General features: G+C 46.3%; 1 protein-coding gene across 2 annotated transcripts in view; it reads right to left on the reverse strand.

The window, feature by feature from the left end:
- FAT3 (FAT atypical cadherin 3) overlaps positions 1 to 18,830 on the reverse strand; it is a 524,011-nt gene that overhangs the window by 34,406 nt on the left and 470,775 nt on the right. For both annotated transcript variants that reach the window (XM_070425876.1, XM_070425875.1), the window contains exons 17-20: positions 18,226 to 18,423; positions 14,055 to 14,853; positions 2,766 to 2,900; positions 747 to 904 (exon numbers count right to left, since the gene is read on the reverse strand). In XM_070425876.1, coding sequence (XP_070281977.1) covers positions 747 to 904; positions 2,766 to 2,900; positions 14,055 to 14,853; positions 18,226 to 18,423 — 1,290 coding nt within the window. The remainder of the gene's footprint in view (positions 1 to 746; positions 905 to 2,765; positions 2,901 to 14,054; positions 14,854 to 18,225; positions 18,424 to 18,830) is intronic.

Genomic DNA, 18,830 nt, shown 5'->3' on the forward strand with positions numbered 1-18,830 from the left:
TCCAGGGTTCAGGCTTTACCACGTTTATTAGCTGTACAACCTTAGGTAACTTCCTTAACTTCTCTGAACCTCTATCTTCTCTATCAAATGGGGACGATCATATAAAACAAATTTATTCATTTATATTAATTTTATAATAAAAATCAAAATGATGTGTGTAAAGCTTTTAGTACTATTGCTGTTGTTGTTGTCATGAAGGTACCAGAAGCTCTGAACTGAACACAAATGCCAGGCCTGCTCTAAAGGAAATCTGGCTGCCTTTGGAGGGTTTCTGAGGCTGAAAATTACTTTAAAAAATTGGGTTACTTGTGTCAGATAGGACATATGGAATCTTCCATTCCCTGCATCTCCAACTTCTCTCTGAGCAAGGACAGAAGTCATCTCAGAGGTCAGTGGGGCTAGAAGAGCACACCGCCAGCCTTTTTAAAGGACTAACCCTGCCATGGAATTGATTAGGAGATACATTCTAATGAGCTGTTGAGTGATTACAGCTCCAAGGAGGCCAGCCCTTGAACCCACTCTAGAGAGAGATCCCCTGTCTGCCAAGAGCCAGTTTCGAAGCCGAATATACAAAAGGAAACGGGTGTTGGCACACTTCCCAGTTTTGCTGCTGCTCCCTCTGTCCTAAAGTCTGCTTCTGGTCCTCTGAATTTAAAAGACAAAACGATTTCAGCAGCCCCCCAACCCACGAGCCAAAAGACTAACATGAGAACTGACTGCAGGAACAGATAACGCATTTTAATTACCTTCAGAATTATGCAGGGATTTGCTCGGGTGTACATGATAATCCCGTTGCTTTGCAGTGTGCGCAGGCGCAGACCCAGCTTAAAGTCCTCTTCTTTGCTTGTCTCAGAAAGCCGGTATTTGATGTAACTGTTTCCAGCAAAGCTGAGAGAAGTGTGCCCTGAAAAGATCATAATGAGAAGACACACAGGCTTTTAACTTTCAGAAAGGAGCAGGGACACCTGAAATCACCCAACAGCTACCAAGCAAGGTGATGAAAGACCATGGGAAGTTAGTGAAGGCATTGAGGAGAAACCATTTTTGATTAAAAACTGGTTCTCCATTTCAGGTCACACTCAAATTTCAAAGTGAAAACAAATATTAATTAGTCCAGATGCCAAAAAGAAATCTTAGTTGTCTAATGACAAGGGCAACTTGGTAAATTCTATAACCAGAATTTTATTAGTGTCACTAAATTCCCAATTCCCACTTTCTAAAATTAGCTCTATTAAAGGATAACCCATCATGCCCATCCCTATCACTTAGACACTTAAGAACTTTTAATTCTATGGAACTAAGGGAAGACACAAACATTTTCAAAGAATATCTGTATTCTCCACCTATCCTAATGCCAAATAGCCAAATCATGACATTTGCACTAGCATTAGAAAAAGGTAACGGATAGAAAGGGAGTTCATGTCATATGCAGTCACAATTCTACCTTGACTATTAATTTCAAGGCTCCCCTTCTCAGAATTTTTAGCCCTATTCACATCGTCCACTTCTGAGTTTACCCTCTTTTTTTATTGCCTCCAACTTTATGTTTTAACAAGCAAAGTAATGGTTGAAAAGCTGTCTTGCTGGGAGGAAAGGTGCAAAGTGTGAAATACACTGAATGGATGATAATTGTGAACAATCAAAAGTGTTCTATATAGAGAGGAGAAAGGAGATGGGCAGAAAGTGACATCTAAAGTTAGGAGGCTTGGCCTTATTGTCACCCTGCATCCCCACCTGCTATGTGCATGGCATGTGTGCTGGTGGGGAGACCGCATAAATATCTTTCAAGTCTAAGCCTTAGATGACTTCAAAAGCAAATACACTGGTGATCCCTTCACTTAACGGGCAGCTCTGTTCTTGAAATCAGCTATGAAAGAGCTTTGGCTTCAATTTCTAAGAACAGTGCTTCTCTTTGCAAAGGCTGAATTTATTTCTGGAACCCACTGCTTAGAAAAGTGCCTTGCACACAATAGTCATAATCATTTTCTATTATCACCATAATTACTATTCAATCATTACTCAATCTAGTCCTTGGATTCCAAAATTGGCATCAGTGTACCTGTATTTTAAATATATCCTCTACCAAAGAGAGGGTTTTATTGGTGCCTAAAGTGAACAATACTCTTTTTAGAAGAAAAAAGAGGTAGAGAATACATGAATCAAATGTATTGAGTGAAGATCAGAAACAGAGGGCCATTTGGGTTGAAATAATATAAATATGGATTTCTTTCTTTCTTTAAGAAACAGAGGTGAGCACCTACAGTTTGGGGAACATGCAGTGAGTTAGACATCTCCAGGGGAGAGGCTTACTTGGTGCTCTAGGCTGGGCTTACCCCATGCAAGGCCAACTGGACTGGCTCAGCTCTACCTTCTGTTGGTCTCTGTTTTGGGGACTATGGGTCTGTGCAGGCCTCTGAACATCAAATGTCATGCCACAGACACTCCAACTCTCCTGCCAACCAGTAGCCTTGTATGTTCCATAGTTTCACACCCATACCATCCATGCAACATGATTGAAAACACATGTGTGGTCTCCCCATTATATCGGGAGTTCACGGTCACTGCATGTGCTCTTCACACAGGCTGCAGCTGCCATGAATGCCGAATGTGTATGAGGGTGGAGGTCAGCGCTGGTCCATTCTGAAGGACAGTATTGCCGGCGGGCAGGAATGTCTTCTGAAAGGGCTAGGGCAGTGCCATTTACTCAAGGGCAAGTGCTTCAGGACTGGGAATTTAGACCCTCGTCATGGCAACCCACTCAGCACCTGAGCACTCTCCAAGCTTCCCCGGTGGACACTGGCAGAGGAATGGTCTCCTGCTGGCTTCGTAACCGACACACTGCATGTCTCCTGGACACGGCTTCTCCACGCAAGGATCATTGGACCCCGGGCACAGTCCTCCTGTGACAAAGGGGGAACATGCACGATCAGCACAAAGGGAATCACTCTACACTCCAGAAGTACAGGAACGGGTGGGAGCTGGACTCCACAGGCTGCCCGAAGCAGGAGCGCTGGGATGGGCTTCACCTGGTGTGGGCACCCATCAAACGTCCCTGGATCTGCCAAAAGCTCAAGTAGGTTGGGCACAAAGAGTAAATGGGACTCCTCCGCTGAGGCTAAAATATGGTAAGGTTGTGACTAGACCAACTTCAGCTGAAAAGAAATCTTACCACACGGGCTCTGGTGGTCTTTCTCGGAGTGGGTTCCTGCTTACCTGGGGCCATTTATATGCATCACTTGAGTTTAGATTTCTTCTACACTCCTCTCCTGCCCTGGAAAACTAGGGGTAGACATAGACTTTTCTAAGGAAAAGTATGACTACATGACTAATGCTAAATTGTAAAAGCACAACTAATGTTACTTCCTAATCCCCCCTGCTGCATGCTATTGTATTGATTAGCTGTAAACGTGCCCTCCCGGCTCTCAAAACTAGCAGAATTCTCTCTGGCAGAGGAAGGCTTCCCTCCTGCTTGTTTGATGTTCACAGCTCAGTGAGATGAAAGGTTAATCCCTCACGGAGGAAATCCTGGGAAGCAGATTAAGTGATTGAGGCAGAATTCGGGGCCCAGGTGAGTCGTTTTCAGAACTGCAGCGATGGCAAACACGGGTCCACTGAAGGAAGCGCTCTTTTCAAAGGCCTTGGCTACTTCACATGCAATTAGGCCACTTTCCAGCTCGAAAGAGTTTAAGTGGTAACGGGATTATAAAAAAGGAGACATTCAAAATAAGCCACAACTAGGTTAGCAGAGGCCGAAAGGAGCGCCTCTGCGAACCTAGAACAGGCTGGGCATTAGCAGGATCTGGTCCTTTATCATACTCCTCTCCATCCAAACTCTTTCCTCCTCGTTAAGCATATTATTCCATTATACAGTCATTTCTTTGTCTGGGAGAAAGCAAAAAGTTTTTTGTTTTTTTTTTAATCTTCACCCCCAGATATTTTCCCTTTGATTTTTAGAGAGTCCAAGGGAGGGGGATAGACAGAGAGAGTGAAACAGCGATGTGAGACAAACACATTGATTGGTTGCCTCCCACACACACCCTGACCGGGGCTAAAGACCTAGCCTGCAACCCAGGTATGTGTCCTTGACCAGAACTGAACCCAGGATCGTTCAGTCTGCAGGCTGCTGTGCTATCCACTGAGCAAACTGGCGAGGGCGGTGAAAGCAAAAATTTAATGCTAACTACTTATAAACATTTTAAACACTGTAATCCATGAGAGGAGCAATATAAGTAGTACCAGCAAACTTAGAATTCATAAATCCTATTTTCCACTGGTTTAGAGCTCAGCTTAGTATCAAAACGATACTCCTTGGCAATGGTCCAGCTTACATAGTGTTAGATGATGAAGGGATTTTTAACTGAAAATTTAGAATGAACCCTACAAATGGTCCTAAAAAGACATAAAGTACATCTGCCTATTTTCATTCAAAAACATCTTTATTCCTGCCACAGATATATCAATATTTATGGAATTTGAAAAAAGCTGTTCAACCACCTTATGATCTGTCTCAAGAGGCTTTTGATAACCAGTTTTTACATAACGTTTGGTGCATTCATCCAACAAATAATTTTTCAGGGCTAATGAGGTGATAGGCCCGGACATGTAAAGATGAAAGGAAATGATTGTGTCTCTTCCTCTCCTACGTAACATTCCACAAACACATGATTACAACACAATGAGGAAACTGCTTTCATAGAGATATGTGAGTGCAATGGAAGTACCAGAGAAGGAAAAGTGTGATTCCTGGGAGAATGTCAGTCTCCTATAGAAAGGGAGCATTTTACACTCGGGCTTGAAGGATGAGATCCTTTGAGTAACAAGGAACTGTGTTTCGTGGGAATGAACCAACCATAGTTAGTCCTTAACTACACTCATGTGCTTAAGTTTGTTCATGGAAAGCTCACAACTCTACCAGCTGACCCTGTGCTGTCTCCATGAGTGGCTTCCTTCCAGTTTCTGATGCCCTGCACACTTCCATGCTGCTCCTAGATGTTGATGGGTGAGTATCCTATATAATAAAAGCCTAATATGCATATCGACCAAACAGCAGAACGACTGGTCACTATGATGCACATTGACCACCAGGGGACAGACGCTCATGCAGGAGCTACCCCCTGGTGGTCAGTGTGTTCCCACAGGAGGAGCACTGCTCAGCCAGAAGCTGGGCTCATGGCTGGAGAGCGCAGTGGTGGTGGCGGGAGCCTTTCCCGCCTCTGCTGCAGGCTGGCAGTAAGGAATGAAGGGTTCCGGACTTCGAGAGCTCTGGACTAAGAGAGGGATGTCCGACTGCTGGGGGGATGGGGCCTAAGATGGTTGGCAGACACCCCTTGAGGGGTCCCAGACTGTGAGAGGGCACACCCTGGGCTGAGGGACACCCCCCACCCCCAGTGCACGGCTGTCATGCACCGGGCCTCTAGTATGCTAATAAAATGCAAACGGAGCCCAATGCTAACCTCTGCTACATGGAGGCGGCAATGTGCAGAAATAAAAAAAATGTATCGCATGGCATAGTTGTAACTCTAGATTACCTGGATAGATCCTTCCAATCAGACACAGAAAGAGGAATTTAGGATTGAAGAAATCTGTTAAGTCCCATTCCATGGACACACCTCTTTCCTTGTCCTATTTTAAATAGCCTAAGGACGTCCTTTCCATATATTTCTGCATTTCCGAGACACATCTTCATAACCTTTTCTGCTCTAATGCAAAGGCTGCATTGCTAAGAAACTTTGCATTATCAAAAATCCAGTTTAAAAGCCACTGTTTCCAAGGGAACAAGAGGGCTAGATAATTTCAGACCCATGACAGAAAAGTGATTTTCTCCTATAAGAATTATGGTAACTTAAAAAAAAAAAGAATTTGCCCTGGCTGGTTTGGCTCAGTGGATGGAGCGTCGGCCTGCAGATTGAAGGGTCCTGGGTTCAATTCTGGCCAAGGGTACATGCCCGGGTTTTGGGCTTGATCCCCAGTGGGGGGTGTGCACGAGGCAGTTGATCAATGATTCTCTCTCATCATTGATGTTTCTATCTCTCTCTCACTCTCCCTTTATCTCTAAAATCAATAAATAAATATATTAAAAAGAGAGTTATAAGTGCATATAATAAAAACTAAGCACTGTATTTCAGAATAAATATAGCATTTGAGTAATTCTCTCTTTTATTCACATGTTTTGACCTTTTCTTTGACTGTCAGTCCTGCCCTGGTAATTAGTACAGGCTTTTCATTTTATCACTCATCTCTCTTTTTTGAAAAAAAAAAAAAAAAATTTTTGTTGATTCTAGAACAGTGGTTCTCAACCTTGGCTGCACATTAGAATCACCTGGGAATCTTTAAAATCCTGATTTCTGGGCCTCACCCTCCAGAAATTCTGTTTCTTTGTTATGGGGTGGGGCCACAACTAAGTAACAAAGAAACAATTCCCGGAGGATGAGGCACAGAAATCAGGATTTTAAAAAGATTCCCAGGTGATTCTAATGTGCAGCCAAGGGTGAGAACCACTGTTCTAGAGAGAAAGGGAGAGGGAGAGAGATAGAAACATTCGTGATGAGAGAGAATCATTGATCGGCTGCCTCCTGCACGCCCACACTGGGGATCGAGCATGCAACTCGGGCATGTGCCCTCGACTGGGAATTGAACCTCAACCTCCTGGTTCATAGGTCGATGCTCAACCACTGAGCCACACCGGCCCAGCTCACTCATATCTCTCTCCCTCTTTATTTTATTTTTATATTTTATTGGTTTTTTACAGAGAGGAAGGGAGAGGGATGGAGAGTTAGAAACATCGATGAGAGAGAAACATCGATCAGCTGTCTCCTGCACACCTCCTACTGGGGATGTGCCCACAACCAAGGTACATGCCCTTCACCAGAATCGAACCTGGGACCTTTCAGTCCGCAGGCTGACGCTCTATCCACTGAGCCAAACCAGTTAGGACTCACTCATATCTCTTATGCTGGTTAAAGCACAAGGCCATTTAGACCCACAACTGAAGTTCAAATTCACAGCTTTTTTTCTTCCTTTTTCCTTATGTCATAACCATAGAACCCATATAATTAAATCCAGTAAATTAATGGATTATGTTAGAGACAGTCCCCATTATGAAAATTCTAGGTGGAGGATCTGTAAAAATATATTAATACAAATATAATACATGTATTCTAAAATTAATCATATATTAGGTATATAATAATGTACATTTCTATGTATTCTAGCAATTGACCCTGATAGTTCATTTCTCTTTCTTTTTCTTTTTCCAATAGGTTTTTTAAGGTAATGGGGACTGTTCTTGGCAAGCAATCTGACTCAACTCCTGATGCTTAAAATTCCTCCAGGGCCTCGTCCCCAGTCCTGGCCGAGCTGGGAGGAGCCATAAACAGCTGGGCTCCAGCTGCAACTGTCTGTTCGCTCTGCTCACTGTCCACTCTCTTGTGGTTCAAGGAAGTATGAAGGCAGGTTAGCATCTGGAGGTCTGTGTAAATACAACGGCTTCTTAGCTGGGGGCAGATGTGAGCATGTGCATAAAATACAGTTCGGCCCTGGCTGGGCAGCTAACTCAGTTGGTTAGAGTGTCATCTGGATATGCCAAGGTTTCAGGTTCAATTCCAGTCAGGGCACATACAAGAATCAACTAATGAATGCATTCATGAGCGGAACAACGAATCAATGTCTCTCTCTCTCTCTCCCTCTCTCTCCAATCAATTTTAAATACGCAATCTATTCTGAGTAGATAAATACTTCTAGTTACTGAAAAACAGGTTTCCCAGAACTAAATAGTTCCCATATGCAGTGTTGTAGTTCTCTCTCTATGGACCATGATAAGAAATATATATTGTCAGAGGGACCTGATCTTTGACTGTCCACCTGAACAATGTCCTGTGTCACTTCAACCTCAGATGTGCTCAGGTCTGGGTCCTGGGGACAGATTCCTGGGTTTAATGAGCATCTTTTTGAGCAAAGGCTTAAAGTCTCTAGCGACATAAAAGCCAGTATACTTTTAATGACGCTGAGCGGTTAACTTGTTCTTAGAAGCCATGTTTATGTCATCCCCTTTACCTACCGTCGTAAAGAGCCTCACAGACCCTCTCGCTGGTGGTAGAAAGTGCCTGATCAGCTTTCCAGGACCAGTGAAGAGATAACAGTGTCAGCTCCTGTTGGCTTCTGGGAGGAAGTTATCTTATTAACTATCATTAAATAATCCAGGTTTAATGACCTTGTGCTGTGATCCGTGACAGCCTGGGGGGTGGGAACTCTAGACCTCCATGCTTGGCATCTCCAGGCACCCATCCATTTGGTGCCAGAATGAGCATGAAGGGAGAAGGGTCCCACTTTATCAAACCAGCTGACGCTGTTTGCTGTACGTCAGAGCAGGACAGGAGGAGCAGACATTTTTAGCAACTGCCAGAACATAAAGCAGGCAGAGAAAGCTCTGTTCCTGTCCCAGGGCCCCTCTGGGAGGCGGGGTAGTGTAATCGACAGCGGTGCTGCGCTGACAAGCAGCAGACCTGGGTTTTGGCCCTGACTCAGTTGTTCAATTTATTGAGTGCATGGTTCTGAACAAATCCCGTGATGTCTCTGGGTCTCAACTGTTTCTCAGAAAAATGAGGATAATGATTCTTCATTGAGTTTTTTTTTTTTTTTTTAATATATTTTATTGATTTTCCACAGAGAGGAAGGGAGAGAGATAGAGAGTCAGAATCATCGATGAGAGAGAAACATCGATCAGCTGCCTCCTGCACATCTCCCACTGGGGATGTGCCCGCAACCCAAGTACATGCCCTTGACCGGAACCGAACCCGGGACCCTTCAGTCTGCAGGCCGACGCTCTATCCACTGAGCCAAACCGGTATTCGGCATCTTCATAGAGTTTTAACAATTAAATGGGCTAATGTATGTGAAAGCAACTTGCAAAGAAAAACAAACACTTTATAGTAGAAACAAATTACGACAAGGTCCCCAAACTGGGGACACGAGCTTGCCTCAGTAACATGGCAGAGACCTGAACTCAAGAGCAATCTTTTCCTTACTGTCCTTTCTTGGTCCAATTCAGTATTTGCAAATTGACAGGTAAAGTGAAATGCCAGGTACATGGGAGACACAAAATAATAAGGCCTGGAGCTTTTTATGAATCAGTGTCACAGGCCACGTGCATTGTGGGAGCCCCTTCACCACCTTGGAGGTGTGCTTTTCCTGGTCTCCCTCTGAGGAGAAATGTACACACAATGTAGCCATTCTCCCAAAGAAGGTTTTCCACCTTCTGAAGTTGGGCTCAGACAGAAATTTAGGCCACTCTCCACAGAGTTAACAACATGCAACTCACTCCAACAGCAGCTTCAGAGCTTTGGAAACCGCAGGGAGGAGAAAGGTAATCCTCTTGAGGTTTTAGAAGGTTCTCGCTACCATAGTTAATGACTCGCCTCTCTTCATCTCCCCAGCATTCCCACAGCCATCCCCCACCCCCGGCCCCCCGCCATGAATCAATGCCTTCAGCTAGCACATCAGTATCTAGCTGTGATTATTATCGCTGCCACTTTGAGCGGATTCTACCTCTTGATGCATGTTTCTGCCTCATTACACGGAGAACCCAATAACTAATGGTAAACAATACACTGAGAATCCAGTAACTAAATGGTAAACACCTTGAATGCATGTGCTCTGCCAAGCCGTCATGTCTTGGCAAATGCCACAGAAGTCATTTACCTTCCATCTTAATTCCTGGACGGCGTGACATTTTAAAACACCTTCTCCCAAGGTCTCCTGGCTTTGAAATGGTCCCTTGAGGTTCTCCCAGAAGCACAGAATCACGGGTGAGGGTGTTTTCTTGGCTCAGCCATATTTTCTGGGAGATTTTGCTAAGGGCTAGGTGAAGTTTCATTAAAGACAACTTTTCTGAGGCAGTTGTGTGTGAGCTGAACATATGAGGGAATACCAAGACACTGAGAAGCTGGACACCTCCAAACCTCTCCTGACATTTTGGGACTCAGGTGCTGGGGATGAGGGCTTTGCAGAGACATAGCTGGGGAATGTCTCCTTTTAGATATATTTCTATATCAGACCTTTGAAAAATCAGTGAAAACTTTCCAAAATAGACAATCAGCCCAGCTCCATAGACTGCCCCTCATGCACTGTCTGCCTGCTTTCCCTGAGGGGGCTCGAGGGCATCTATCAATGCCCTCGTCACTTAAGTTGGTGTCAGGTTTCCTCAGTGAAGTGCCAATGTTCATTGGACTTCTGAAGTTTACCAGGGGCGATCTCATGACATCAGAACTTTATATCTCTTGAACTTCCGTTCAAACATGATGCTGGATGGGGGCTGGAATTCAATGAACCTATCTGGCACTAAAATTCAAGTTTGCTCTCATTTTTCAAAGCAACTTGGCATTTTGGTTCAAGATGCTAATGATGTTAATTAAACACAAAACATTTGCATGAGAAAAAGAAGTTAGGAGAGGGATAAATATTGAGGCCAAATCTGTATAAATATTACTTTACAGCCCTCATCATCCTGATTATTTCACCACGTGGTTAGAAAGTCCATTGAGTGAATCTGCCAATTTTCCAGGATAAGCAATCCAATACTAGTGTGTGTGTGTGTGTCTGATGCAGGGGCATTTATGGAATTTAATTACCTCTCCTTTCCAATAAATGAGATGCCTAAAATGCATAATGTTTTCCTTAATAGTTCTTCACTGTATTTTATTTCAGAGGATGCTTTATAAGAAGTAAGAGAGCTATTACTATTATAACTAAAAGCTTGCCCCCTGAACCTGGAGGAAATTCTTTTTGCTTTATCTTGCTGTGAGATCTCACAAAGTTTGATTTTCTGACGACTAGCATTAGAATCACCAAGGCTACATATATAGGTCTTAGGCTCCACCCAGAACCTCCTGATATATCTGAGTGTGGGGCTCAGCCATGAGCATTTCTTGTAAGCCCTGTGCATACTGCAGGCTGAGAAACGCCCTGCCATCCTGAGGTGGTATGGCGAGTCTGGGCATTAGTCTGCTGGGGAAAATGGGGTTATTTGAGTATTCCTACAGAGCACACAGCACTGGAGTTATAACTCACATTAAAAAATGGAAGAGCCTTGACTGGTTTGGCTCAGTGGATAGAGTGTCGGCCTGCGGACTGAAGGGTCCTGGGTTCGATTCCAGTCAAGGGCATGTACCTTGGTTGCGGGCACATCCCCAGTGGCGGGTGTGCAGGAGGCAGCTGATTGATACTTCTCTCTCACTGATGTTTCTAACTCTCTATCCCTCCCCCTTCCTCCCTGTAAAAAATCAATAAAATATATTAATAAAAAATGGAAGAGTCCCTGTTCTTAAGATGCAGATAATAAAATAGGGGTCCCAAATGAACCTTCACTGAATCAGCATGCCCCTTGCACCAGCTGTATGGCCCTAGGCAAGGCACAGAGGCATCATATTTACAAAGCAGAACTGATCATATATCACCTGCTGAGACAAGATGACCTTTTAGGGTCCTTTTAGCATTAATATCCAGTATTTTATTCGAAATCCATGCACTTGGCGGGGGGGGGGGGGGGGGGGGGGGGGCGGTACCTCAGCCCAGCCTGCACCCTCTCACAGTTCAGGAGCCCTCAGGGAATGTCCAACTGATGGCTTAGACCTGCTTCCCATGGGGAGCAGGCCTAAGCTGGCAGTCGGACAACCTTAGTGCTGCCGCGGAGGCAGGAGAGGCTCCTGCCACTGCGCTTGCCAGCCATGAACCTGGCTTCTGGCTGAGCGGCTCCCCTGTATGAGTGCACTGACCACCAGGAGGCAGCTCCTGCATTGAGCATCTGCTCCCTGGTGGTCAGTGCATGCCATACAGACCAGTCGTTCTGCTGTTCGGTTGATTTGCATATTAGCCTTTTATTATATAGGATTATAAGAATGACTTGAAGGTGAGAAGAGGCTCTGGGTGGACCTGAATCTGCACAGAGCTACCATTAAGGAAATGTTTGCTTTCCAACCAAGGCTGCTTGGGGGATATCTGTGGGCTGAATCACAAAACATTCCAACATTCTGCATTTATGGGGAGTAGAAAGGTTAATGGGGACCAGAGAACAGGAGGCCTGGGCAAGGACATCACCCCAAAAATTACTGTATTGAAAACATTACTGTCTCATGCAAAATGCAGAGCAAGCCCCTCCCAATAAAAGTCAACCCACTAAATCCCTCCTTTAAAGGAATTCTGCCAAGTCTGCCCTGTCTCTTCTTGATGAACTCATACCCTTCCCACAAGGGCCAGTACTTAGGTGATCTCTCATGTACAAATGTCACAGAAAGCTTTCCCGTGGCCACAACAGGGAATCTGTCCTTTCTACTCCCTAGCAGAAGTTTTACTGTAACATTTTCATTGCAAATAGGTACTTGCAAATTGACTTCACAACAGCCAGCTCCCGAGTGCAGGGACTGTGCCTTTTTTTTACTCTGAATCTTCAGTGTGTAGGACTCTGCTGCCTCCACTGATTTTTGCTGAATGAAACCAGTTCTCAGAATAGAAGGCTTAATTAGCTGGTTTAGTTTCTCCCGAAGGTTCTGCCCTATCCTGTGGTGAATGCCTTTGGAACTCTGCTGTGAATTGTCTCACCAAGGCCCTGGCAGAGCTTTGGGGCATCAATCAGCTTGCCTACAGAGGAACCTAGGTGAGACCTGGACAGCTGGCATTCATAAATCCTGCATGTTGGTGGCATCTGCCAGAAAGACACTGCACCTAGCGTGCACGCTTTGAGTTCTTCTGGAACTAATTTGCATATTCAACAGGTCAGACATCACTGCATCTATCCCATGAAAACAGAAACAGAATTCACTGGGTACCGGAGAGTAAGAGGCTGGAACTCGTCTGGGCTGCTGGGAGGCTGTGGAATTGTCTCTCAGAGGGACCTATGATCTTTGCGGTCTTCCTCTGATGAACTTATTTTCCAAACTGCAACCAAAACCTTTCTACACAGGAAGAGGCCAAGGCCCTGCCTGTCCCCCATTACCTAAGGGGATGTTTCACAAATGGCCTTTCTTCTGGCCACGGTCCCTTTGGGCCAAGTTCACACTGGCTAGAAGGACCGGGTGCAATTTTCCTAGAAGAGGGCAATGAATTTATGGCTCCACATGTCAGAGAGAGGAAAAGAGGGAGGGAGCAATGCTTCTTCCTGACCGTTATGGGCATGTGACCCTGTGCAGTTACAGCCTCTGACCAGGAAAGGTCAAGGTTCAGTGATTCTAGTTACATCAACGAACACGAAGCAGTCCATCTCTGCTGCCCTGAGGGCTGAATCCATCCTTTGACTGTGCTCCCGGACATCTGGCCTCTGTTTTTCACTGAAGCAAATCTAGCTGATGTGCCCCCTGCAATGGCTTCCTAACTTGTTTCCCTGCCTCTGGCCTGGCCCAGCCTAATCCATCCCCTCTGCAGCCAGCACGCTCTTTGTGAAAGACGGAGCTGATCCCGTCACTTCCTTACTTCAAATCAGCCAACAGTTCCTGCTGCTGCCCCGGGATCATTTTTAAAATCTTCATTCTGGCTAGCCCTGTGTGGTCCCCGGGGCTTGCTCACAAGTCGCACCCGTCATCACTCCTCGCTCCTTCCAGCGACAGGAAATCTCTTTCAATCCCCTCAGTATAGGTTCCTCTCTTGCCCTTAAGCCTTCCTCATGCAAGGCACCCTCGGTCTGGAATGCTCTCCTTCCCCTACCTGTTTTCACACGCATAATCCCTACTCCCCCTTCACTTCAGCCTAGACATACTCCCTTTAGGAAACCTTACCTCCGGATTGGGTCTTCCTGAAGGACTGTACTTCCCCTAACAATACTGACTGCAGGTGCTCAAGCTGGCCTGTTTGTATGTCTGGGCTGCTCATAAGCCATATGTTCGATGGGAGGAGGGCCTGTCTTTACCGCCATAGCCCCAGAATCTCTCATGGTTGCTAGACACATAGTAGATGGTCAGTAAATGTACTGTGGAGTGAGTGAATGAACAAATGCATGCTTACCAGGAATGGCAGCCTAGTCTAATGAAATCTCAGGAGGTGAGGTGGGAGGGACTCTAGGCCGCACTCACCATTACAGGTGCAGCGCACGTTCCGGTAGAAACGTGGACACACAAAGCTGATGCGAGCCGTGCTGTAGGTCATGAGTGCGTGGGAATCCATCGACAGGCCCTGCTCACAGTGCTGCTCCTGGCAGTCCAGCCCCGAGCAGTTCTTCTCCAGGATGGCCGAGATGCGCATGACGTTCTCCAGGTGCCTCCTGGCATTGGACAGCTTCTGGATGAGGTAGGCCGGCTTGTAGAACTCGCTGCTGTGCATCTCCACGGCAAACAGCATGTCCAGCTGGCTGGTGCCCGCCACGGGCTGGATGCTGATGATGTGCAGGCTGTCCTGCTTCTGGGTGAGGACGGCGTTCCGCAGGCTGCGCCGGAACCCGTGCATGTGCAGCCCCACGAAGTCCTCGGGGGACACGTTCTCGAAGCGGATGGTGACGGTGTTCTGCAGCATCTCGTGCACCAGCTGCTCCACGTGCACGATCACATCGATGGGCACCTGGAAGCGGCCGTCGCTCACCGACACGTTCAGGACGTACTTGCCACTGTCCAGGCCTCCCAGGGCGATGATTTTCCCATCGTGACTGTTCACTTTGAACAAGCTTTTCTGCTCTGATTTCAGGGCAAACGTGAGCACGTCATACATGTCTTGGTCGGTGGCGTGGATCTTCCCAATGACTCCACCTGGAAAGTCGTCCTCCATGGTGACAATGAAAATCTCCAGAGGGATGGCCGTGGGCTTGTGGATACTTTCCTCAATGACCCGCACGCGGATGTAGGAGTGAGAAACTTGCTGGGGTTTGCCTGAGTCTTTCGCCTAAAACAACCAGGAGGGAGAAAGGCAAGGAACGAAGAAAAAAAAGTCATAGCCATTAAAAAAACAAACACAAACTCAGAAGACCTCTGCTCCTTTCACCACATTCGCTTCTTTCTCCATCCCCTGCCACTGGTCTGCAAAACGCTGAAGATGTGCACTTCACTAAGAGGAGCGACTTATCACCTTTAGTTCCCACATGTCCGGTTTGTTATGGACACTAACATGTTTCAACACAATACATGGAGTGAGCAGGGAAGGAGGCTAGAGGGTGCTGTGAGATCCAACATACCCACAATAGGCTGGCCTTTTTTTTTTTTTACTTCTGGACAGAAGCCATAAGGGAACATCATCGACTGGTGTTCCCTCTTGGAAGAAAAAGATGTTTTTATTTTTATTGATTTATTTGAGAGAGAGAAAGGAAGGGAGAGGGGGAGGGGGAGAGATTTGTTGTCCCACTTATGTATGCATTCACAGGTTTATTCTTGGATGTGCCCTGATTGGGGATTGAGTCCACAACCTTGGCACGTTGGGATGATGCTCTAACCACCTGAGCTACCCGGCCAGGGCAGAGAAAAACTTCCTGTTCTCTTTGTATTCTTTCCTTTTGATTGGACCAGATGGCACCCCTTTGCACACTTAAGAAACAGCATTATTTAAGTGGGACTTGCACAATATTAAGGTTTAGAATAAAGAGTGGTGTATGGACGGGAAAAACAGGTAGCCTAACTAGAGCCTTTTTTGTCTTCTTTCTTTATGTCAGCTGATGGAACAACCACTCTGACAACAGATCTTCACTGAGCACCTGCCACAGGCAACATGGAGGTAGTCAGATCTGGGGGGGCTTCAATGAAGGGTAGGTTCCCACAGGCAGGGTCCCCAGGGCAGGTGTCTGAGGATTCAGGGCTGAAGTAGACCTTGCAGGCCGGATGGAATCTGGGGAGGTGTGTCCTTGTAAGGGGAAGGCAGTCTAAAAGCAGAGGCTTGGGCATCCCACAGACTTGAGTTCAAATCTTGGTCCTGCCGCTCATGTCTGGCTTTAAATTACTTATCCTCTCTGAGCTTCAATTCTTGTATCATTAATATGAGTAAAATAGTAGTTTTTACATCACAGGAGTCTTGCATTGTAAGGATTAAAAGACACTGTAATTGCCAAGTGCTTATCCATGGCCTGACCCACAGAAGTGCTTCGTATATGAGAGTTCCTTTTATTACCCTCCTCACATGCTTTATGGAATGGAATTTGTGAACCAGAGATGCTGACCTGGAAAATTCATGGAGAAAAGGATATGTTTAGCAAAGTAGGTCGAACTTGGAGTCAAACTGTGGGGGGTCTCAAAGGACAGTGATGAGTTTGGACTTTATAAGCCAGAGGTTGCCCACTCAAATGTCTGAGGCCAGAGAGATGACAGAAAGGCATGAAGCCATTGGGTGTAAAGTGATAGGCTAGTGGGCTGCTGTGGCCTGAGGACTACAGAGTCATGTCCTCCTAAAGACCCTGAAACTCAGAATCTGAAAGAGTCTGGGCCAGAACTGAGCCTGCAGGCCACACATTTTTCAGGGACTGGGAACCCGCAGATGGTTTAGTTTAGGGCGGGGTTGACACACCTTTTTTGTAAAGGGCAAGGTAAGAAACAGTAGTTTAGGCTTTCGGGGTTATATGATCTCTGTCAACTGCACAGCTATGATTCCAGCATGGAGGCAGTCACGCAGCACATGTAAACAAAGGGGCCAGGCTACGTTCCAATAAAACGTTATTGATACAAACAGGTGGAGGGCATGATGTGGTCTAGGGGCTATAGTGTGCTGACCCCTGGGGTAGGGGAATGACAAAGTGGAATGATTAATTTAGAAGGGGTATAGAGATGGATCTGAAAAGAATGCGGCTAAATCTGGAGGAATTTCCCACAAGGCTTCTGCAATAGTATAAGGATGGGGCCATCTAGAATAAAGTGGGTGGTGGCAAAGGGAATGTAACTGATGCACACAGGGACCTTGGGAAGGCAAAAATGCAGGACTTGGTGGGTGGTGGTTTCATGTGAGGAACTGGGAGGAGAAAGCTTTCTATAGTATTTTCGAAGTCTGAGATGTGAATCTGCTCTCCAATAATCAGAGAAGGTAGGCAAGGAACCATACTCGCTTCTGCGAGAAGGCACTACAACTCTCTCCTTGCCCTTAAGCATCTATACTGTGATATAAAACCACATAATATAGTTGGAGGAATGCATGGCAACTGCAGAATTCATTCACATGCTCAGAGCCCAAAATCATCCGTTTGGAAGGTTTTATGGAGCACAGTAAGCCATAACTTATCGAAAGAAACAATGTACACAGTTAAATGCTGTACAAATACAAAAAATTACTATGGTTATGATTGCCACCATTAATAATGACTTTAGGTTGCCCAATTGTGTATACCCCTTCTAAATTAATCATTCCACTTTGTCATTCCCCTACCCCAGGGGTCAGCACACCATAGCTCACAGCCCGGCTGGTGTGGCTCAGTGGTTGAGTGTCCACCCATGAAGCAAGTGGTCTCTGGTTCATTTCTGGCTAAGGGCTTATGCCCTGGTTGTGGGCTCGATCCCCACTAGGGGCGTGTAGGAGGCAGCCAGTCTGTGTTTTTCTCTCATGGACGTTTCTCTCTCTCTATTCCCTACCCCTTCTTCTCTCTCTAAAAATCAACAACAACATATTTTTTAAAAAGTCACCCAGTTTCACTGATGGGGCCCAAATCTTGTTCTGCCAAAATTCAAACATAGGGACATTTGGGTGCTCTCTCCTTTCCTGCTCCTATCCACAAGCTGCCCAGCCCGGCCCTTTTCGCCTCTTTGTCCCGTTTCATTGTACACAGGTCAGTGACCTTGAGGGAGCAGGAATGTAGGGAGACCACTGCCATCTGAGCCCTTGATCCCCTCCTGTCTCACTGAGAAACTTACCAAGCAGAGAGGTCTCTTCAAAATCAGAGGCTGTGATTTGGCTCCATCCCGTTAGGACCAAGACTGGCAGCTTCCCCGAGGGGGGCAGCATGGCAAACACTACTCAGTACAAAGCGGCAAGCCTCGACTTTGGGGGTCAATTAGAACCCCAGGAGTTTTCGGAATGCAGATTTCGGCCCTGGGACTGCTGCCTGGCACACTCTGCAGGCATGTCCCTGCTGAACGACGACGCTTCCCTTCCTTCCTGTTCAATTTCACACACACAGGCCGCTTTTATTGGTGTGAAATTGAATTTGAGATTAAAAGGGGAACATGCCTGCATGGTAATGAATTATGTTGACGTGCTCCACAAAGGAAAACCAACCGATGGGCCCAGGAACAGGCCTGGGGGAAAGGCAGCCGGGCCTGGTGTGGCCGGGGGCGGGGGGGGGCGCACCTGGACACGCAGCAGGTATTCCGGAGACTCCGTGTGCCGGAAGACCACGGCTGACCGCAGCGTCCCGTGCGGGTCCAACACGAACTCCTCCTCCTCGTTTCCCGACAAAATAGAGAAGGAGAAGGGAGGCCCGTTGTGAAAGGAGTCTCTGTCTGTCACCACCAGCTGCAAAATGCTGGTGCCTACCGGCTTATTTTCCTGAATAAAAGAGTACATAAGAAAAGGGAGGTAAAATTACACCTCTGTTCACATTTTAAGAAGCCCTGTCATTACCGGCGGAGAGCGCTGTGCTAGGAGACAAGGCTTTAGAGGAAGGGATTCCCTGGGATAGTATCTCGTCTTCTGAAAATACGCTGGTGTCTGAAAGCATCGTGCTTCAGTCCTCGGCTGCCTCCCCACAGCTGCCGATGAGACTAGGGACGGCAGGTGAGAACACAGGACTTCACCTTGAACGGGTTTAGAGGTTCCAAAGATGCGACTGCCCCACCTTGCCCTTGGCTAGGCTGGGGATGCACTGAGTTCATGCACAGCTCTGGAAATGCACGGTGCTCCCTGGCCTTAGTGATCACATCAACACTCCTCTCAGACCAAGAAAACATCAACCT

This window comes from Myotis yumanensis, unplaced genomic scaffold (genome assembly GCF_028538775.1).
Source record: "Myotis yumanensis isolate MYYU_CA2020_CCGP unplaced genomic scaffold, mMyoYum1.0.hap1 SCAF_10, whole genome shotgun sequence".
In the NCBI taxonomy this organism is placed as follows: domain Eukaryota; kingdom Metazoa; phylum Chordata; class Mammalia; order Chiroptera; family Vespertilionidae; genus Myotis; species Myotis yumanensis.